General features: G+C 44.8%; 1 protein-coding gene across 6 annotated transcripts in view; it reads left to right on the forward strand.

The window, feature by feature from the left end:
* The window catches only part of LOC105255782 (dachshund homolog 2), a 180,033-nt gene that overhangs the window by 107,712 nt on the left and 52,606 nt on the right, over nucleotides 1-19,715 (forward strand). For all 6 annotated transcript variants that reach the window (XM_011265275.3, XM_020028946.2, XM_025412339.1 and 3 more), the window contains 3 exons: nucleotides 6,609-6,685; nucleotides 8,691-8,861; nucleotides 11,761-11,988. In XM_011265275.3, coding sequence (XP_011263577.1) covers nucleotides 6,609-6,685; nucleotides 8,691-8,861; nucleotides 11,761-11,988 — 476 coding nt within the window. The remainder of the gene's footprint in view (nucleotides 1-6,608; nucleotides 6,686-8,690; nucleotides 8,862-11,760; nucleotides 11,989-19,715) is intronic.

Consider the following 19,715-nt stretch of genomic DNA (forward strand, 5'->3'; position numbering starts at 1 on the left):
TCGCTCTGTCCAGTCGTTTGTACGGTACATTAAATATTAACTGGAGATAATGTTACGTAAGAATGGTATTCCGATTATATCTTCGTACATTTTCCTTTAATCTAATTGTATTCCAAGATTATTTATTTATTTAATTCATTAATTCATTATTATATTTATTTCATTCATTATATTTATTTATTTAATTGCATTTAATTATTTTTTTAATTCCTGCATTTTTTAAGAATATCCTAATTAATTAAATTTTTTTTATATAATATATTCGGAATTATGTGCAAAATCGTCAATTTTGTCTTCAGAAATTTCGATTAATTATTAATTTTCGATCAAGATGAATAGTGTTTTTTTATCGATCCATATAAAATTAGCCGAGTATTTTATTTCATGTACAAGAACGCATGTAAAAAAATTTTAATTCGGTTACATATATTATTACATGTGTGAGAATGTATTTTTGAACGAATGGGACTACAACGTTCGATACAAACATTGTTGCTTTAACGAAAGATCATCTCAGTCTCCTTCCCTCTCTCTATCTCTATCTCTCCCTTTCTTCACGTTCTATCATTCTATTTCCATTCCAACTGCCGACGTTAACGATTACGAGTAGTACTCTCCGAATGTTCGATGACAGAAAAATCGTTCCGCTTCGCGTCCTCATTTTAAGCGCTTGCTTCCAGAAAATTATGACCTTTCGTATTAACGTTTCTATTCGCGCGTCATCAACGTATCATCGCGACGTAAGCAAACTCGTCAATAATGATAAAATATTTTATTCCTTTATCGCTCTTAGTTTGAGATGCGAATGCGTATTCCCGCATCAAATTATTCCGCGTAACCGTACTTTGTGTTAAATTTTCCCGGCAGGATCTGCGGAGTGAATTAACAAGCCTGTCCCCGGTGAAAATCCGAGGCGAAACAATCGGGCCGTCGAAACGATCCGGGAGTCGTTTGACTAAACAGCCGGTTATCTCGTCGCTTAATCAGCATTGTCTCCTTAGCACCCCCGGAACGCGCGGGATAGGTGTCCCTCGGCCTGGGGAGGGAAAACGCCTCGGTCGAATGACGACGAAGACGGTGTGCATGCCCCCGAGGAAAACAATTTAGCTCAATCAACATTTCTAGGCGAATCTCGGGCGTCGTCTAATTAAACCGCTGTCCCGCGCGAGGATAAAGTCGGAGGTTATCGCCGCCGCCTCGTATCTGATCCCCTCGGCCGGGCTTAATACAACTGCGTTTTCACTTCAACCTCCGCGGGGATACGTACGTCGCTCGCGCGAACGTGTGCGCGTATCCTTGTGTATACGTGTACACGGAACGGATGAGGAGAACTCGGGGAGTCTCATTTCCTGTCCGCGGGGGTCCCGCAGGGGATACATAATTAGCCCGGTTCGTCGGATGCGAAAGGAAAGGGGGGCCGCGTCGTCGTTCGCCGATCTTCCGCTCGTCTTCCTTTCGTAGCGAGATGCCGCGCTTCGATCGATTTCTCGAAATAATTCCGCCGAGAATCGAATTTTGACGAGGAGTCGCCCGCGCCAAGAGAGAGAAGGAGAGAGAGAGATCGGCGCGATTTCCGGCGTGGAAGCCGCCTCGGATTGTGCAGACGTCAAAGTCAATTGCAAGACGCACGCCGGTGAATTAATCTCAATTGTCGGCGGGCCTCATGTCATTTATCATGACTCGTTACGAGCGGGAAGGCGCGAGGGCGAATACACACGGATTGATATGGAGTTAGCTACGGTAGCCTGTGTACGATTGCGTCGTGATCGCCGCTCAGATCTATCAGTCAAAACGACGAGGGTCCGAAGAAGTGCGAACTAATTTAAAAAATGCGTAGGTACTCTCTCGAACGAGCGACGTAAAAATAATGTGTCAAGAGTGTGTGTGTGTCTCTCGTGTCAGCTGTTTGCGTTTCAACTTTACGTGATAAGAATTGACGATTTTTCCACGCGTTTCTGTGCATTCTTGAGAGTATATAGTTGATGATAATACGTGTACTAGTATGTGTCAGTTACTATATCCGGCATGAGAATGCCGATATGATGTTTATGGATTTTGCAATGGCGCTGCTCTTGTTGCCAAATACCGGCGATTATTTTCCGATAGACAAATTCCGAAGCGGGAAGTGTTTATTAGAGATGCACATTCAGTGTTTAGTCAATATTGCTGGCATACTACACGAGTATCGTACAGCTCTCGTTGAGGATCGAATTAATATTTACGGGGGAAAAATGTTCCTTGTTTTGGATTGCAAAGAATCCGCCGAAATTTTTAGATACACAATACGGAATAGTTTGGAAATGAGAAGAGACGAATATATTAATCATCTCACACTTTTGACAGTACGAAATTAAAATTTAAGTAATTATATCTTATAAAGAAATGTGGCAGTGATTTTTTTTTCACAACTTGGAATTTTGAAATTGAATCGAAGAAAATCAGAAATTAATGTCGGAAAAAGTCAGACGTCTTATTTCACTTGCCCTATTGATGTTTGTGGAATGTCAGGCATCCGCTGATTGAATTCGGGAAGGGGCCTTCCACGGGTCGCGCGCAGTTTGATAAATGTTGTCCGTCTCTCGCGATATGCCGGATAATATCTGTAAGGATCTGGCAAGAGAGAGAACACGGAGGATCGGACTCCCGGCCCTTTTTGTCGGCGACGGCATCGTTTGTAATTCGAATCCATCGCCCTTCGCGCGAAGGAACCGGAGTTTCAACGCTTGTAGTACGTCAGCGAGGAATCTCCCGTCAGTAATTTATGGTCTCGCCACGTTCCCGAATTAAGTCCCCCATTTTTCCTCTCCGCCCTTACGTTTGTTTGAATTAGATCGCGCCCTCGCTAAATTGACGTGCATCGCGCCAACACAAAATTATATCTTTGAAACAAGAATTGATATAGATATAATTTAGTGAGATTTTTTTTAGATTCTCTTACAATTGCAAGTATCCCTTTAAGATCGCGTTGCGTCTGCAACGAGGACACTCGTTACGAGAGAGAGTCGCGGAACCCCTTTCGCCTCGAATGTCACGGTCCTAAGGGTGGAATTTTCACTCCTGGACTCGCAGAAGCGCGCGCTAAGGATCATGTTACGACCCTCCACGCAGATCCAGGTCGTTTATTATTTCGACTTGGTCGAAATATCTACGAGGAAACGACCCTCCTCGAGATGTACGGAGAGAAAATGTCGCGCCCTCTTACGAGATTAATTTTGTATATAGAATTAAACACACGCAAAATCACTCGTATCAAGTTAGCATTAGCCAGTTATATATATATATATATATATATATCTTTTAGCAATTTAGTTTAATTCAAAATTGCATGTGAATCATTTTAATGTACCTTTTGATAATTTATTTTATACAAAGTGGACTGCAATTTTTTTCGGCGATTAAAATTTTCATGTCAGTTAGCGGCTCTGCAAAATTTTCGTCTCGTTCGCTCGATGGTTATGAATGTAACAGCGTGTCGACCGGCGTTACGACGTTCGGGCTTTACGTTACTCGATAACGGGATAAACGCGCGAATAATTGGGGATTCGCGATTTAGGTATAAAAAAAAATGTTTACACGCCGCGACATGCGACGACGCGTCGCGATAAAAATTCATCGGCGTATGTGAATGCCGGAACGCCGATGGCACGTGTATCGTTTATTAAAAAAGCTGTTGGACGGCCGCACCGGATCGAAGAGCGCGGGGACATACCTTCGCCATTTTACAGAGGCCCTTTGTCGTGCCGAAATTACAATTGCTATCGTCATTATCGGATGCGTTATGCGCACGATGCGTTTGGGGTGGACGCGGAAATCCCACCCCATTGTTTGTCGCGCATCCCGTTTTGATCGAAAACGTCAAAGCGGCTGAAAAAACATACATACGTCTCCCTGGAATTCCGACCGGAAAAATATAGCCGGGAGGAGAGAAGGGCATCGAGAGGAACCTCCGCGTTATCGGATTCAGAGCGATCTAATTTCATCAAATAATATCAGGAATCGCAGCCGATCTTTCTTTCTCGGTCTTCGAAGCCTCGCCTGTCTTTAATGAACTCCCGCTGCTCGAAGCGGCCATTTCTGAACATCGGATGGAATCCCCGCAGAGCTCGCCATTACCGATGCAAAATTAAAGCTAAGGATACGGAAGGGTCCTGCGCGTTTTCGGGGTACGCGGCTTATTAGTTTTGCGTGGGCGAGCGATTCGCGGCCGCGATTGTTTACGGAGAAATTAATTCTCGCGACGACGAATTTAATATAAACGCTGCCTCTCGCTTTTTCTCGTTGAAACGGTGGTTATCCTTCCCTCCCTTTCTCTCGCGTACGAGACGGCGCACCTCGAGCGAGGTAGAGAACCGCGATCGCTAATTATTCGGATATCGTCGAGAGATCCGCGAACGTAGGAGCGGTATTACGTGCGCATAATGAAACCCGCATTAACGCATTCGCGCACGCGGATACACGCCAACATGCACGTACATACGCGAAAATGCGCGGCGACGTCGAGCGTAATATTCGACTAATTACAAATTTAATAACCCCCGGGTTCGTTGCCGGTTATTGCGAGGCCGCGACGTCTAAATGAATCGACTCTGCGCGTTGCGTCTCTTTCCACCCACGCGCTTCCGCCTGACGTTCTTCCTCACTCGCTACTTGGCTACTTCCGAAGATTGTCGACGATTTTGTTGTCGGAAAAAGGGGGAATATGAAAGAGCTAGGGATACAAGACGCCACCGCCGTCTTGATAGACTCGCATTACCAATTAAAATTTTATTATCATCGAAATTAAATTGTTATTCGAATTATTGCGGTGCCCGATGGCGACGTCGTGTCACTGCCATTATTACCTTGAAGAAGTATCCTTTTTTTTTTTTAGATTCTCTTCCTCGTCGGGAAATCTTTACATTTTGCGGCCTGTGCGAGACGCACACATAAAGCCGCTCTCCGTTTCCCTTAATACCGCCGTAACTTATCGCTCGTAGACACAGTATTTCTCTCCGGCTCTTTGAAAGCATTTTCTCATTAAAAAATTAAGGGTAAAGAAGAGGGGGGGAAACGGGCGGGAGTGAAAAGGAGCGAAGCGGTTGCAGAGGGTCGAGGGGAGGGGGAGCGAGGGGGATCGAGTTCGCGGTGCAGAAACGAAGTATGGGGCTGAGACAGGAGGGTTTTGCGGCGGTGAGCAAGGGGGCGGGGGCGAGGGTGGACGGAGGGGTCGGTAAGTGCTCTGCGGCTCCCAGATGCGCCCAATATTATGTTTAATGATATTAACTTCTTACTTAATGGTCCGCGGTTCGATTCGAGGTGCGAAAAAGGCGCCTCCCCTCCCCGGACCGCAACCCATAGAAGCCGGAAAAAATATACCCGGGAGGATAATTTGGCGAGTCGAGTACGAGAGGAGAGAAAAGAGAAAGAGGCAAAAGGCGAAAAAGAATAAGAAAGGGAGGGAGAGAGAGAGAGAGAGAAAAGGGAGAGAAAGCGATATAAGAGAAGTGTTCATACAATAGTAAAAGAGCATAATTATATGTGAGACGCATTTGCTTCTTCTCTCTCTTTCTTTTTCTTTACCCTATGCAATATAAAGCAGTGACCTTTGCTATAAACCTCATGATAAAAGCCGCGGCGGACATCCCTCTTTTTCTGCCGAGGGTTGTTCTCGCCCTCAACTCTTTACTCACGATTAAGGAATCCGCCCGCCTGTTCCTTAGCCAAAGGGCTTGTATCACGGAACTCTCTTTTGTCACCCGAAAATTATTTTCTCTCTGCCGCGAAGTGATATTATTTCAGAGGAGTAGTCAAACGCTCATTAAACAATATGACGGGGTTGTTGATAATTTTTAATTATTCCATTAATCGCGATCTGTGGAAAATCTGTCGCAAGAGTCGATCGTACTTTTCGTGGTGACGTTGAGGAAATTATACTAAAATTTTGTAAGAAGCTTTTATTTTGTTTATTCTTCATTTATCTCGGCTTTATGATGGTTTCCAGACCATCCGACTCTGTAATCCTCGCTCGCTTTTTAATGCGACATTGAGACAGAAATCTTAACGATTCTTGGTAAATCATGATGGACCCCGAGGGCACGAGTGCTAAACAATATAAAGCCAAGATTAAAAAGTTTCTCGTGGCGCGGGAGCGTAAAGCTCCGGCGTCGCATTAACGATGCTCGAGAGGAAATCGAAGTAAAATTTAAAGCGGAAAAACCGCGGAATCTCTGTGAAACACGCTTTACGAATTCGTTTCCGCTGCGTTTGTTTGCAGACACTTTGTTTTGCAAATACATTGGAATAAATTTCATCAACTTATTGTTGGCGACGTGAAAAATGAGATTCCTCTTTATGGCGCCTTTGTGGCGGATTAAATGAATGCGATGTCGCAGAGGACGAGGCGATTAAGAACGATACATGGTGTACGAGTGATACGACCGAGAAGCGTCGCGGTGTGCGAGACCGATACTTATCTTCCTACGCGGATCCCTTGCGTCCAGCGACTAGAATAATTATTTAATTAATACCCTCCGTAGCGCGACGGAGTCCACCTCCGCGTTCGCTCGCTCGATTTAAATCCCCTCGGATTAATACGAAACCTTTCTTTTCTTTCTCTTTCTCTGTTACAGGCTCCGCGAGGAGAGAAGCGACAACGAGAGAGCGCTGGCTTTGGACCACAAACCCAGGGACCTCAGCTCGCACAATGGTAAGGTTGCACAAGTAAATCTCTCGATAGCGCAGTTTAATCATAGCAATTCCTTCGTTTGCGTGAAAAATTAATTTTTCAGTTTTAATTGACGTACACAGAAAAAAAGGACACTCTTGTTTTGAAAATATATTTAGTTTTAACATGGACATTTTGAAATGAGATTATATTGCGTTAATTAAAGAGAAATATAATTGCTTACTTGAATGAAGTCATTTTATATAATTCAGTCGAGAAAAATATATTCTTATGATTTAAGATTTAATTTTCTTGAATGGAAAAGAAACAATGTTAGATAGAAAATAACATTTTTAAATCAAAGATTATAATTTTCTTAAAGTAGAATTAAATAATTATATATTCTTGAGGTGACAATTGCAATATTAAAATAATACTGCTGAAATTTGAAATTATTAAATTCTTCCAAGAAGATTATAAATTGTTGCGCATACAATGAACGCGTTAGTTTAAGCATATAAATTTTGATTTGACACTTATTTTTTTTCTGTGTAATTATGTCAATTTTTATCATTTTACATTTGTTGAAAATTTAATAATTCAACATCAACTAATAATTAATGATTTTTAAATATCGATTTAATCAAACCGTATCGATAAATTTTAAGCTTTTTAATTTCTTTGTTTAATTAATATCAATTAATTAATATGCGTGAAGCAAAGAAAATGTCTGCTTCGAAAGAATGCGCCGAGTTATTCCATGGACGTTTCTTACGGGCTTATAATTTCCAATATCGTTTCTCGTATTCCTGTCTACCTGTCTCGTCGCGGCGCCTGTCACCTGGATTAAGTCGGTAACGCGAGATGCTTAATCGTCAGAGTTGTCAGAAAACGGTCGATCGACTCGAAGTCAAGCGGCGCAGAAAGATTTTTAACCACGACAGTCCGGCGCGGCGAGATCCGACAGAGTCGGATCGCGATCGTCCTTTTCTGTATTTCTCTACCTTTCTTTCCATCTGGCTTGTGTTTGTCCGCGGTCGAACGGAGATCCCATCCCGGGCGTTTAGGATCTCTCAGATTAAGTCCGATATCGGGTTACGCCCTGGCATGGTCCTTGTACCTCTTTTTCCGATTCCATATAATATTATAATCCGTCCGATGGAATCCTTCTCTCCCCTTTTCCCTTCCGTGATAGACTCACCTACGCCAAAGACGACACATTTCAACGTTTACCAAATACATGCTTCGCATTTTTTAATCTGTCATATGTAATGTCAATTTGTCGATTGATTATTTGCTATATTTTGATACAAACACACATGCAATTACATTTATGAGATCGATTCGCGCAAGAGACCCTTGTAGATTTGAACATCCAGGGATAGTAGCTGAAGTACGTAGGAGTCAATTTAACGCAAAAGATGTACGATTCATTAGATCGCGCGTTGGGAAGAGAGCCGAGAAAATCGCGACCCCTCTCTTTCAATGGCCAACGAGATACATGGAGCTTCGGGGCGCGTACGTGAGCTGGTCTTTACTACCATATACATGTACACGTACTCGTTGGTGTAGCCGTGAGATCACGAGTGGCCCGAAGCAATGCGTCAGCGCCGACGACCGTTGCCCAAACAGTATCTATCTATGTCAGGATTAAAATACTAGGATATCAAATACGCGCGCGCGTTCGCTTAGAAAGGTCGGAGGAAGGAAAAAGGGATGCGCGGAAAGAGAAAGAGGTGGTCGGTCGCAACGGGATGGAAGGGCGGAAAGGGAGATTCGGAAAGTGGATAGTCCGCTTGTTCTCGTCTAAACGGGGATGCGCGGCGGCAAATAAAATCCATCAACTTGTCAGTCCGGTCGATGGACGCGCATCTCGTTCTTCGTGACCGAACGTTCCTCGAGAAAGATTGACGTCGCTTTCCAGCGTTATTGTGCTGGGCACGAATACGGACAATGTCACTGCGAGTCTGATATCGATCGTATATTTTATATACTTATTAAATACAAATGGTCATTTGATTAATTTGAGCGATATCTATGTCTTCAGGCTCCTCAAACGGTCACAGCCCGGTTTTAAATCTCTCCAAGACAGTGGGAAGCGGAAGTGTGGGCGAGCAATCCGGAAGCGAGGCGGGCGCGTCGCACCGTTCTCAAGATGACGAGGAGGAGGACGATAATCTATCGGAGGACCTGGAGGATGACAACGAAAAGGACGAGGGTACGTTTTTAATTTTATTCGGAGAGAGGAGCGATTCATTCGCGAAGCGTGACAGCAACGCGATCCGCGTTGCCAGATACATTATATCTCTGATAAAGCGACGGGCTCGAAGGAGATTGTTCGCCTCGCAATCAATTAAAACGCGTTCTCTCGCTTTTGACGTTCGACGAAAGTCGAAAGGACGATTTCGAGTCGAAAAGCAGAAGAGAAAAGAAAAAGAGAACGAGAAGAGAGATTCGTGCTTGTGAAATAATTATATCGATTTTGCTGGACACGCCGCGTTTAAAGACGAGTTCTTCTAGACGGCTGGCGGGTCAGGCCCTCTCATCCATCATCTCTACCGAGAGAGCGCGAGGGACGCTTCGGGATTCGTCTTCCATCGTGCTCTGAGAAACACGTCGCAGCGGTTGCCAAGTCGCATGTAAATCGGAACGTCCTTAATTGCCTCGAATTAACGCGAGAAAATAATATTCAATAGAAAGATTATAGGTAATTATCGCTTCTCTTAATGAATTCGTCAGACGCGTCGCGTGTTTCGCGATGTGAAACTCTGATTTTCTTCAGCTTCAGGGTTGTCTAAAATGCGCGGTCTCCGCGCGAGAAGCGTCACTGTCGGCGGAAAGCGATCATTAGACTCGCATCTTCGGTATTTAGTTTCATTTTTTCTAATGAAAGATGGATCGAGAGATAGAATCTCCGTCCGAGCTTTGTCTCGCTATCTCACCTTGTTCCGACTCACCGAGGCATCATAATCGTTTTGATTTCTAATCGACTCGACCATTGTCGCGCCGGCATGTTAATTGGCCGGTCCAATTAATGAATCCGGAGAATCGCTTGTAAAGTCGCGTATCCGTTCCACGTACGTGAGATCGGTTCCACGAATGCGTTTCCTGCGGAAAGGAAAGAGGAGGGAACGCTCGAGAGAGGACGCGTTCGATCATCTCACGTTGTCTTAATTAATTTTGTTCCTTTGAGAGCCGCGATTTAATGCATCGAGCGGTCGAATCATTCGAGAGAAAGCGATCTCGCATTCGCGGGACCCGGTGATTTATCAACGAATCCGGGACATTGCGTTTTCGGGAGTCGTAAAATTCACAGAAAGCGCAAAATTATTCGCCATTCTTCATGCTGCGAGGAGGCCGGTTGGCTGACAAGTGGATTGGAAGACATTGTGGCTCGCAAAATTACGGGATCCCGCGTATATCCCCCCCAAATTAGTGGGCCCTTAAATTCCGCGAAAGGCGCGAGTTAGACGTATAAATTCCGCCGCAATTCGTGTACGACGAGGGCAGGAGGAGAGGGGAAGGGATCAAATCTGTGTCTCGCAGCGTGTCGTACGCAACATGGATACCTACCTACCTACGGTTTGCTCACGGATGATCTAAGTAGAACCCCATCGAACGCCCGTGGGAGTGTACACGCTCGTGGAATGCGGTTCTGATTTAATGAGACACTATCTCTCGCTCTCATTCTCGGAATCGGACTTGCCGAAATTTCTCCTCCGATTTTCTGCATCTGGCAATCCTCGGTCCGAGCCCAGCCCGATCGTTCGCTTCGAGACAAATTGTTCCTTTCTCAAATCTCCCTAAGCGATACATCTTGACGACTTATTCGTGAATAATTTTCCGCCTTTTTCATCGCGGTGGTCCCACCGCCTGTCGTCGAGAGGAAGAAATTCGAAGGGCAAAGGACAAATTTACGCGCCTTGGCGGTGCAAAGATTCCGAGAGACTCATTCCTTCTCTCCTGATAATTGTAATGGGCCGCCGCGCGAAAGATATAAGCGCTGAAAAAAAGGAGAGGAAATGAGGATCGAGGTTTTTAAGTGGACAGGGGGGACCGAGCGAAAGGAGAGGCGACGCGCTTCCCTATCAAAAGACGCCGGCCAACATCGAAGACGCGCGCCGGGCATTAAATCGGCCAATGGCAATAAGTAACCGCGATTGCCGAGTGGCGTTGTAGGTGCGCGCAGATAATTAAAAGACGATACAATAAACCACGTATCGCCAGCCGTAAAGCAGCCGGGCTGCTAAAGCCTACGGTGCGGGCCGGTCTGTTCCGCGAGCGATCACTTAAGTCTGGGGAACCCACGCAGACATCTTGTCTCACCGCCACTCTCTCTGGCCTCTTCGGCAATAACCATAAGGCATCCTTTATTCCGGCGCGCGATTCCGCCAGATCCTTCTCACTGATCTCAAGGGCGTGATCAATAGCAAAGTGTCAATGTTTCAGGCAGAGCTTTCCTCTAGAAGCGTCCCGGTGGTCCAGTTATTTTATCTATTCTCTCAGTTATCAAAAAAAAAGATATATAATATATTGATTTAATTATAGGATATTTTAAGCTTGACATTTTTATTTTACTCCAAATTTTTTAGAACGAAAAAATGTATCATCGTAGCTTGTAAGAATTTTAATTTTGCATGGCTGATCGAAGAGCTGTAAATTATATTGCAAAATCATCGATAATAATGTTTCGTTGTGTTTCTCGGTATTTCATAGTGAGATGCTAAACAGCCGATCGGCCGAGACGCGACTAATCGTCCGAGAAACGTGTAACGTTCAATCGGTGAATTTAATTCGCCCGTGTTGATGTTAAATCAAAAAGTGGCGAAGGGTAACAAGTAGTCGTCGCGAGATTACGACTCCGAGACACGCACGCGGTACAAGTCTCGCACGTCGGGAGGGGTCGGACGTTGTTCGACGTTCGTTGCGGTGAATTTATCATTGACGTTTTGCTCTCGACAACGCTTAGCGAGGAAGGAATCTCACGCGAAATGAGCTCGACGCTTTTTACCGAATAGACGGCATTTATTTATCGCCGGCGAGAGTTTCTCGCAGCCAATCTTTCGTTCGCCGGAGATTCTTCGGGTGAAAATGAGATGAGAAATTTTGCTTTTCAGATTTGTCGGACGTGCCGGAGAATCTGCCGTTGCCGGCACCGGGCTCGGAAAGTCCTCCCCAGGCCCTCAACTACTCGCAGATAGCCTCGGCGGCGGTCGCCGTGTCTCAGAGTGCCCAGGACCCCTCGGTCTCGAGTACGGAGACCCTGCTGAGGAATATCCAGGGCCTGCTCAAGGTCGCGGCCGACAACGCGAGGCAGCAGGAGAGGCAAATCAACTACGAGAAAGGTCAGTGGCAGGGCTTTCTTAAGACACTTGAGGGCGCTCTCCACAATTTCATTATCTTCCAGCTCTCCCAGAACCACATTAAGAGGCATTAGTCCCTGTCCCGTCGCCCCTCCTCCCCGAGCTCCTCTTCGCGCTCCCTGCTCTCTATTCCACGGCCTCATCTACCGCATTCTCCTCCCCCTTACGCTTCAACTTTTGTCTTGCCTGCATCGCGCTAAGATGCTGAATGCGCGAACTGGAGATGATAATGTGCGTAATCTGGGGGAGCTGGACGTGAAAGCGAGACTCGCAGGATAAAAATGAAGACAAATATCGGTGAATGACGTATGGAATTTTGCTTTTTATCTTGATGTAAACTTTAGCGTACACGTCGTATACTTGTTGCTTTTCCTCGCGCACAAAGTATTTTAATATCCGTGCTAAAGTGTGTATAACGTAGGATGGTAATTCGAGATGCATATTATTACTGCGAAATTCTGAAATCAATAAAACGAGCATCTCCCCTTTGAGTGGCGAATTTCAAAAGTGATTCATGCAAATATTTTATCCAAGGAGCGACATGAACCTCCCCCCCGATGAAATATCGCTCGTAAAAAAAGAAAAAAAAGAAATCTTGCGTTCGGCGCATCGCAAAGAGATATCGTTCGCGATTCGGGGGATAAATTTAAATGTCGTTGTCGCGTAGATAGAGTCTGTACCGTAGATTACGATGAACGTAGGCAAGAGCCATTAAGAACGAGTCGGTGCGGCGCGAGATGACGTGCAGCATACGACTTCTTTCTCATTAACGGCGCGTGATAAATAACGCCGGCGCTATTATTAAATATCCTCGTCGCGAGATCGTCTCAGAAAATTTCACACGAAAAAGGAGCGGGTACGATGCAAGAAACGGCGCGTATAGAAATCGTCTCTCACGAGTCGAGGTTTCAAAGCCGTTGGAATTAATAACTTTATGATAAAAAAGAACAGAAAACAGAGATGTTTCAATGTATGTAAATCATCAAGTCATTTATTAGATATCGATCGAAAAATATCCTCGCGATTTAATTGTAACGACGTTTGACAAAAAGTCGCATTGCGATATCCGGCGATCTCTGTATCTCTTATATGTCATTAGATATAAACGATTTGCCATTATAGCCGCTAATTGTTACTGCTAATGGTATGCGATAATTCTATTGTCTAAGCTTGGTTGCGAAACATAAGGGACGAGGGATCGGCAATCGCTGATTCATGAACGTCTTATAATAATTATTAATATAATTATGGAGAAAAAGGAATATACGAATAAAATGATATGCAACGTGAGTGATTTTATAGCCGAGCGATCGCAGTTTGTCGATGTAATATCGGCGAATCATGCGTAAAAAGAATGGAAAGAATAGTAAAGCTTGAGATGTTTTCACGCGAAATTCAGCTTTCGCGACATTTCGTCCACGAACTGTCATCGATCGGCTATATCCGTTTCTATTTTCGCAACATGCCACCTTTGATCGTTATGAAGTCCCGTATTTATAGCACAGTGCTGGATTATCTGTATATCTAGAGTCTCTGGAATATAAATGTCGTCCAGCATATAAACATATATTAAATATAAATGACATTTAGTATTTTTCTAGATACACGCATAATACATATATATACTTTCTTTTAAAATTATAATCCTTTGAAGCGACATTTTACATGTTATATCGCGAACGTGGAATAAAATTGCCACGTTTGGCGCCGAATGTAGTCTCCGAGGGGTTCCAAACTCGCACATGAATGAACCGGGCCGACGACGACATATCGCAACGGAAACGATACACACAGACTCTCGATGTACACAGGCGTCCCTTATCTGCATTTTCGCAGGTTTTAAGTGGCGGATCCCCATAAACGAGCGCTCGATATCCAGCCGGAGTCGCGCGTCCGGAGCGGCGCGTTTAATAAATTCCGCGCGAAACGTAACCACGGGACTTTAATTACCCATTAGCCGATACAAAGTGTCATTTTCAGGGTCGTTAACTAATGTGTTTGCCGGCATTAACGTTAGGAATGCGTCGGGCATCGCGCCTTAAGCGGCTCCTCGTAGTTGCACGTGTGCGTCGATTCGCAGGGGAGTAGGGGTAGATTCCCGAGGGGAAGAGAGAAAGAGAGAGACACCATAAAAAGAAATCGACGATTCGCTTCCCATGGCTGGTGGCCGCCTTCGCCAACCTCGCGACTTAACGAACAGTCTTCGACGATTGTGTCTTTTTCGTGCACGACTCACTTGCATAATTCGTGCCTTCCTTTCGGCGACGATATTCCGCTAACGACATTGTGGATTCCCATTAAGTCACCGACACCTAAAACCGACTCGTAATAAGGGAGAATCTTTAATATCATAAATTTATGACAGCGGATATATACATTTCTTGACATTTCCGATTTGATATATTGTCAGTGTCACCAAGATGTTTCAATCGGTAGTCCTCGATTCATTGATGGCGCGATATCTTCCTTTCTTACTCCACGATAAGCGCGTGGACTTTAATAAGAAGGGACGCGGGCGATCGAGAAATCGACTCGTGAGCACGTGAACGTTAACGAATTCATTTGGCGCACGTTGTGACATTAAGCTTGGAATGTGCGGTGGTTATTGTTGATCGGATTCCACGCGCTCGACGCAGAGATCTTCACCAGCACGATCGACAAGCCGGTTGAGAAAAGGGTGGCTGGAGGGGGCGGATAAAGGGCGCTGCTGCGGTAGAGGAAGGGAAGAAAAAAAAAAGAACGTGCCGTGGCGGGCAACCAACGGCGACGACGACGAGGAGGAAAACGGCGGGACAGCGGGGGAAGTAATCGGAAAGAGAGTAAGAGAGGTCCGATTTAATACTCGAACGAGCAGCTCGTTTTACACCAGATGGTTTTACATACGGCCACTATCGTGTTACCAACCTTCAGCCGTATGGGTGCATTCGCATCTTCGTCGGCACCGAGATCCGGGCGCCTTGGTGCTCGCATCCTCGTGTACACATATACACACGTGCATCGCGTTTGCTCGTCGGTTTTAAACCAATCTGGTGGAGATGCCTGGAGATGAGAGAATATTGTCGATATTACTCGTCCTTTTTTCTTTTTTATTAGCGATTCGATTGCTCCTACCGAGATACGGGATAGAGGACTGACTGTCGTCGTTGTTGCCTTAAAAAGAGCGAGACGCCATCGTGGCTCTCTCGCAAGCATGTCGAAGATCCGAAAGCGTTATTTACCCTCTCTCGTGCTTCGGCTCGAGTTTCGTAAACGTTAATGCACCGTGAGACACGTACGGAGATTTTTATTTATGCAACACGGGATGTTCGCAGCGCGAACACACAAAACACTCTCCGAAGATCGCGACAATCTCATTACGAAGACGCTCGTCACGCGTTATGCGTTTAATGTCGGCAGAGTAGCACGGGATTGAATGCTCGATTGAATAGGCTCGAAGGCAATCACACGATGATAATTTTCCAGATGAATGATTAAAAAGAGATGGTAAAAAGAGGCGGTTGATTTAATATTTTTCTCCATCTCTCGATCGTATTCCATAATTTTTGTTAGAATTATAATCAAGCCTGTAGTCAATTCTTCCGCAAAGCACTGTCTTGTGGTTCGACTCGCCGTTTCCCCCAATTGCAAAGGATAAAAAAAGACAATTGTGTCGATCCCGTCCGTTCTTATCAAAGATGCGCGCTATTCTCATTTATCGTTCAAATATTTGCTCGTTACTGGCGAATACACTCTCGGAGCCAAGATAGCGTTTCGTGAGAAGGAGAGGAGACCATCCCCCTCGCGCCGGTAAGTTACATGCCGCACGAGGAACAATATGAGCCCGCCGAGAGATCCTGGCGAGGAGCCAGCAGCGAGGCTACCATCTTCGATCTCGGACGAGATAAGGGAAGCGTAGGAAGCGGGATTATGTGTGTCCGGCCCCACCGGTCCCCGGTTAAAGGGCTCCTCTCGAACGCGGAATATAAAGAGGGGATTGAGTTGTAGCCGCGAGTGGAGGATCTTATGTAGATTCCTTGTAGATCGTGCACCCGATTCGATCGCGATCGGCTCTGTGTGTCCGGTACCGGGTTAATTAAAATTGTAGGAGCCCCGCAACATCTCCTTCTCTCTCTCCCTCTCTCTCTCCGTCCGTCCCATTCTTTGCCATTTTCCTCGGTCGCCGCGAGTAACGTCTCCCCGCTTTCTTTATATCCTTTTTGCGACCTTTTTTCCTCCACCTCCTTCCTCCTCTTCCTCGTTCCGTGCACCCCGGTGGCTGTTGAGCGCCGCAACCGCACCTCGCTACATAAAATCCTGCGATTTTTGGCCGTCGCTGCTTGGGAGGCTCCGCTCACGTGAAATCCTATTATCGCGAGCGACGGTGCGGCACGATGGAGGAGCAGGATGCGATCTCGTACTACAGGGCTATCGAGCAAGGTACCCGCGTTACGAATGAAACGCGAATTACCCACGCCGCTGTCGTGGCACGTAAAGCTACAAACGAGGCGAGATTGTCTTCCACGCTGATGGGAACTGCATTGCAATCGAGAGCCATTAGAGTCACGCAACCAAAGTCTTCAATCATAAATCCTCCTGATGATCTCTCGATATTGCCTTAAACTTTGGAACATTTCAAAGTAAACATTGAGGGCTGTAAAAAAATTATTAAATGTAAAATATATATTTCTCTCTGTCTCCTTCTGTTGTAAAGCACCGGAAGCTTCCCTGGCAAGTGTCTCTTCAGCTCTGATAAGACAGAGAGGGCGTAAATATTTCCAAGTGTAAACAGAAATATCGATAGAAACCTATCGTGGTGCTTTCGAGACGTTCGAGCCGATGGTTACCTCCTCTCGGCTCGCGGTTGAATGCAGGCTGATTGATTTATGCTTAACCCTGCCAACCGGCGACCCTCCTACCCTCCTCGCTTCCTCGTGCACGGAGGGATACGTTAGCTTAACCGAAGCTATCTCTATATCGCACGGCGAGCAGCCATTATCGCGTAAACTATGTACGCATACGTGTATCAACGGCACGCTTGTTTTTTTTCCTCCCTTCGTACTTTTTCTCTTTTTCTCTCTCTCTTTCTCTTTTTTGCTCTCTTTATCTCTTCTTATCTTGTATATGAATCAATAAGCGATCGAGTATTTTTATTGTTGCTTGTTGTTCTTTCTCTTGCACTTGTTACAAAATTAATTTTAATTAATTAATAAAATCTTTTCGCGCCGTAAATGGTTGTCGTATAATAAACATAAATCGGAAAGCGCAAAAAAATGATTACGCAGTTCGATAAAGCTGGAAATCGCCGCTTTTACGGCATCTCGGCGACTTTTATTGGCGTCGACTGTTTGCTTTAATTAACGCCGGTATTGTCTTAGATTTAATTAAGAATGAAATCGATTTATTGATCTCCGTCGCGTGTTCTCTCTCGGTCGTAGAACATCTCGGGGAATCGTTATATGGTGGCGCTTAGCGGGCATCTTTATTGTCCTGTGAGAGAGACGAGGAGAGATGCGCTGCTGATCTTCTCTCAGGCAAAACGCGGAGGAGGATAGAAAACAAAAGGAGCACTCGCACATATATACAGTAAACAGTTTAGTTTTCAAATTTTAAACACCACGACGGCGTAAGAGATGCCGAGGAAGCTCGCAAGAGGCAAAGAATCGGCGAGCCTCTCTCTGAGTCATTAAATATTTTCCGCATGCATTACGTGTATTATATAGATATATATTTACACGCGTATCCGAGAAGAGCGTACGGTGCTAGACTAGAACAACTTCCTTTGCATACATCAATTACGCCTCTCGCGGTTCCCATTATTAGCCGTCTATAATTTATTACTTTCCACCTTAATAAGCATAATAGTTCCCATGCTATTCTTCGTGTAGCCGTGGTGATGACGAAACTCTTTCTAATGTATACATATATAATTTAAGAGAAGATCTCGCATTTATACAAATACGCCCGCAAATGCTACGTCAAGCACGAACTCGTAGAAAATTTGATCTCTGACTTATTGTTAGAGACACTCGTTAGGATAGCGGATTTCCGACACATATACACATATAGTTGGATTACAAATATCTAATTATCTTCGAAACGAAGACCGAAATAGATTTCTGAGAATTTAGATGGAATTTTGACGTAAAAAAAAAAGAGAACAACGTGAGGATGATTATTTCGACGAGAGGGAATATTGCAAAATTGACCGACGAAATCGTAACTCTCGCTCCTCTTGTCCTGCATCCTCTTCAACTCCCACCTGACCGGGTGGTAACAGAATGGACGAGGAGGATGCTGCTTCTTGTTGCCGACCGATTCGATCGTGTATGCTTTTTGGGTATCCTCGGAACTATCCTCCCGGTGCGCGCGACACGAACCTCCGCATCTGTGCTTATAACTCAGAAGCCTGGCTTTAACATCGACTACAAATTGTCGAGGAATGCCTCAACCACTTATTGTACATTCCTTAATTCCTCGCGTATTTTTAATCTATTATCAATCATAATTTAATTTCACGAGATTGGTAGCATTTTATCACATTTTTGTCATTAAAACATTATAATAAAGTTAATTATATGAAGCAATTGTCTAAAAAAATTAAATATTTTCTGATAACGAGTTGACATTCTTTATCGAAATCTCGTAAATTCGTTATTGAGCAAACATCGAGTTTCCAAGAATTGCTCAGAAAAGCATCTTTAATGAGACTTCTTAGCGCCCAGATTGCAATAGGCTTCGTTGTTACCCGTAAATCGACAAACGCACAAAGAACAGCACATGTTCGTGAGAAAGGTATGAGCAGGAGGTACGGGAGAGAGAGGAAAGTACGACTGTAAAAAATTTCAAGGAACAATACAATGTCGCCGGTCGTGGATGTCGATACGTTCCCACCCGGGGAAGCGAGCTGTGGAGAACGTGGTGGATTGTCAATTAAAGAAACAGGAGCAGGAAACCGTGCTCCGTATTCTCAGCATAAGCCACCAACGCAAAACAGAATCGAGATAGGGCAGGAGGGGCGAAAACGGAGAATAAACGATCTGCGGTCTGAAACCGTGCACCATCGCGAGAAACCGCTCCAGACGTGCCTGAAACGAGCCTGAAAGGTGTAGAAGAGAAAGAAGGAAGGAGGCGGTGGAAGGGGGTCGTAGCAAGGAAGAAGCGGAGAGAAACCGAGAGAGGAAAGAATTTAAGAGAGAAGGGGCCTAGCGCTAGTCAGGCTAATAAATTATGCTTAACACGGAGAACAACTAGTTGATTATTTATTTAACAATAAAAGGACATCGCTCCTCTCGTTCTCGGATCGGCCCGGCTTCTTCTTGCAAATAAGTCTCGACTCCACCGCGTTCGTTTCGCCACGGATATTTGTGTGTCTGTCCAGCGGGGATATAATTTCATTTTAATGACGTCCTAAATAATAATAAATTCGATCTCTTCTGGAACAGAGAATTAGGATAAAGAGCTGGAAACTTCTTTTCGATATATGTTGGTGAATCTGTCAATGGTAACGTTAAGTGTTTTATCGATGAATTTGTGGAGAAAAATTGCATTGATTTTAACGAGCCGATTTAATCATTCGCGTTATAAATTATCATTTTTCTCGAGTCGCAATCTCGGAAGAGATCTCACCTCTTGGAGAGAAAAGATCCGAGACGCGAACGATAAACCGCGACGTTTTCTCGGCGGAGGTGTCACTTAAATTCTCGACTTAACGATCGCGGAGACATCGATCC

The sequence above is a fragment of the Camponotus floridanus genome, unplaced genomic scaffold (genome assembly GCF_003227725.1).
Source record: "Camponotus floridanus strain SB8 unplaced genomic scaffold, Cflo_v7.5 scaffold5, whole genome shotgun sequence".
Lineage (NCBI taxonomy): Eukaryota > Metazoa > Arthropoda > Insecta > Hymenoptera > Formicidae > Camponotus > Camponotus floridanus.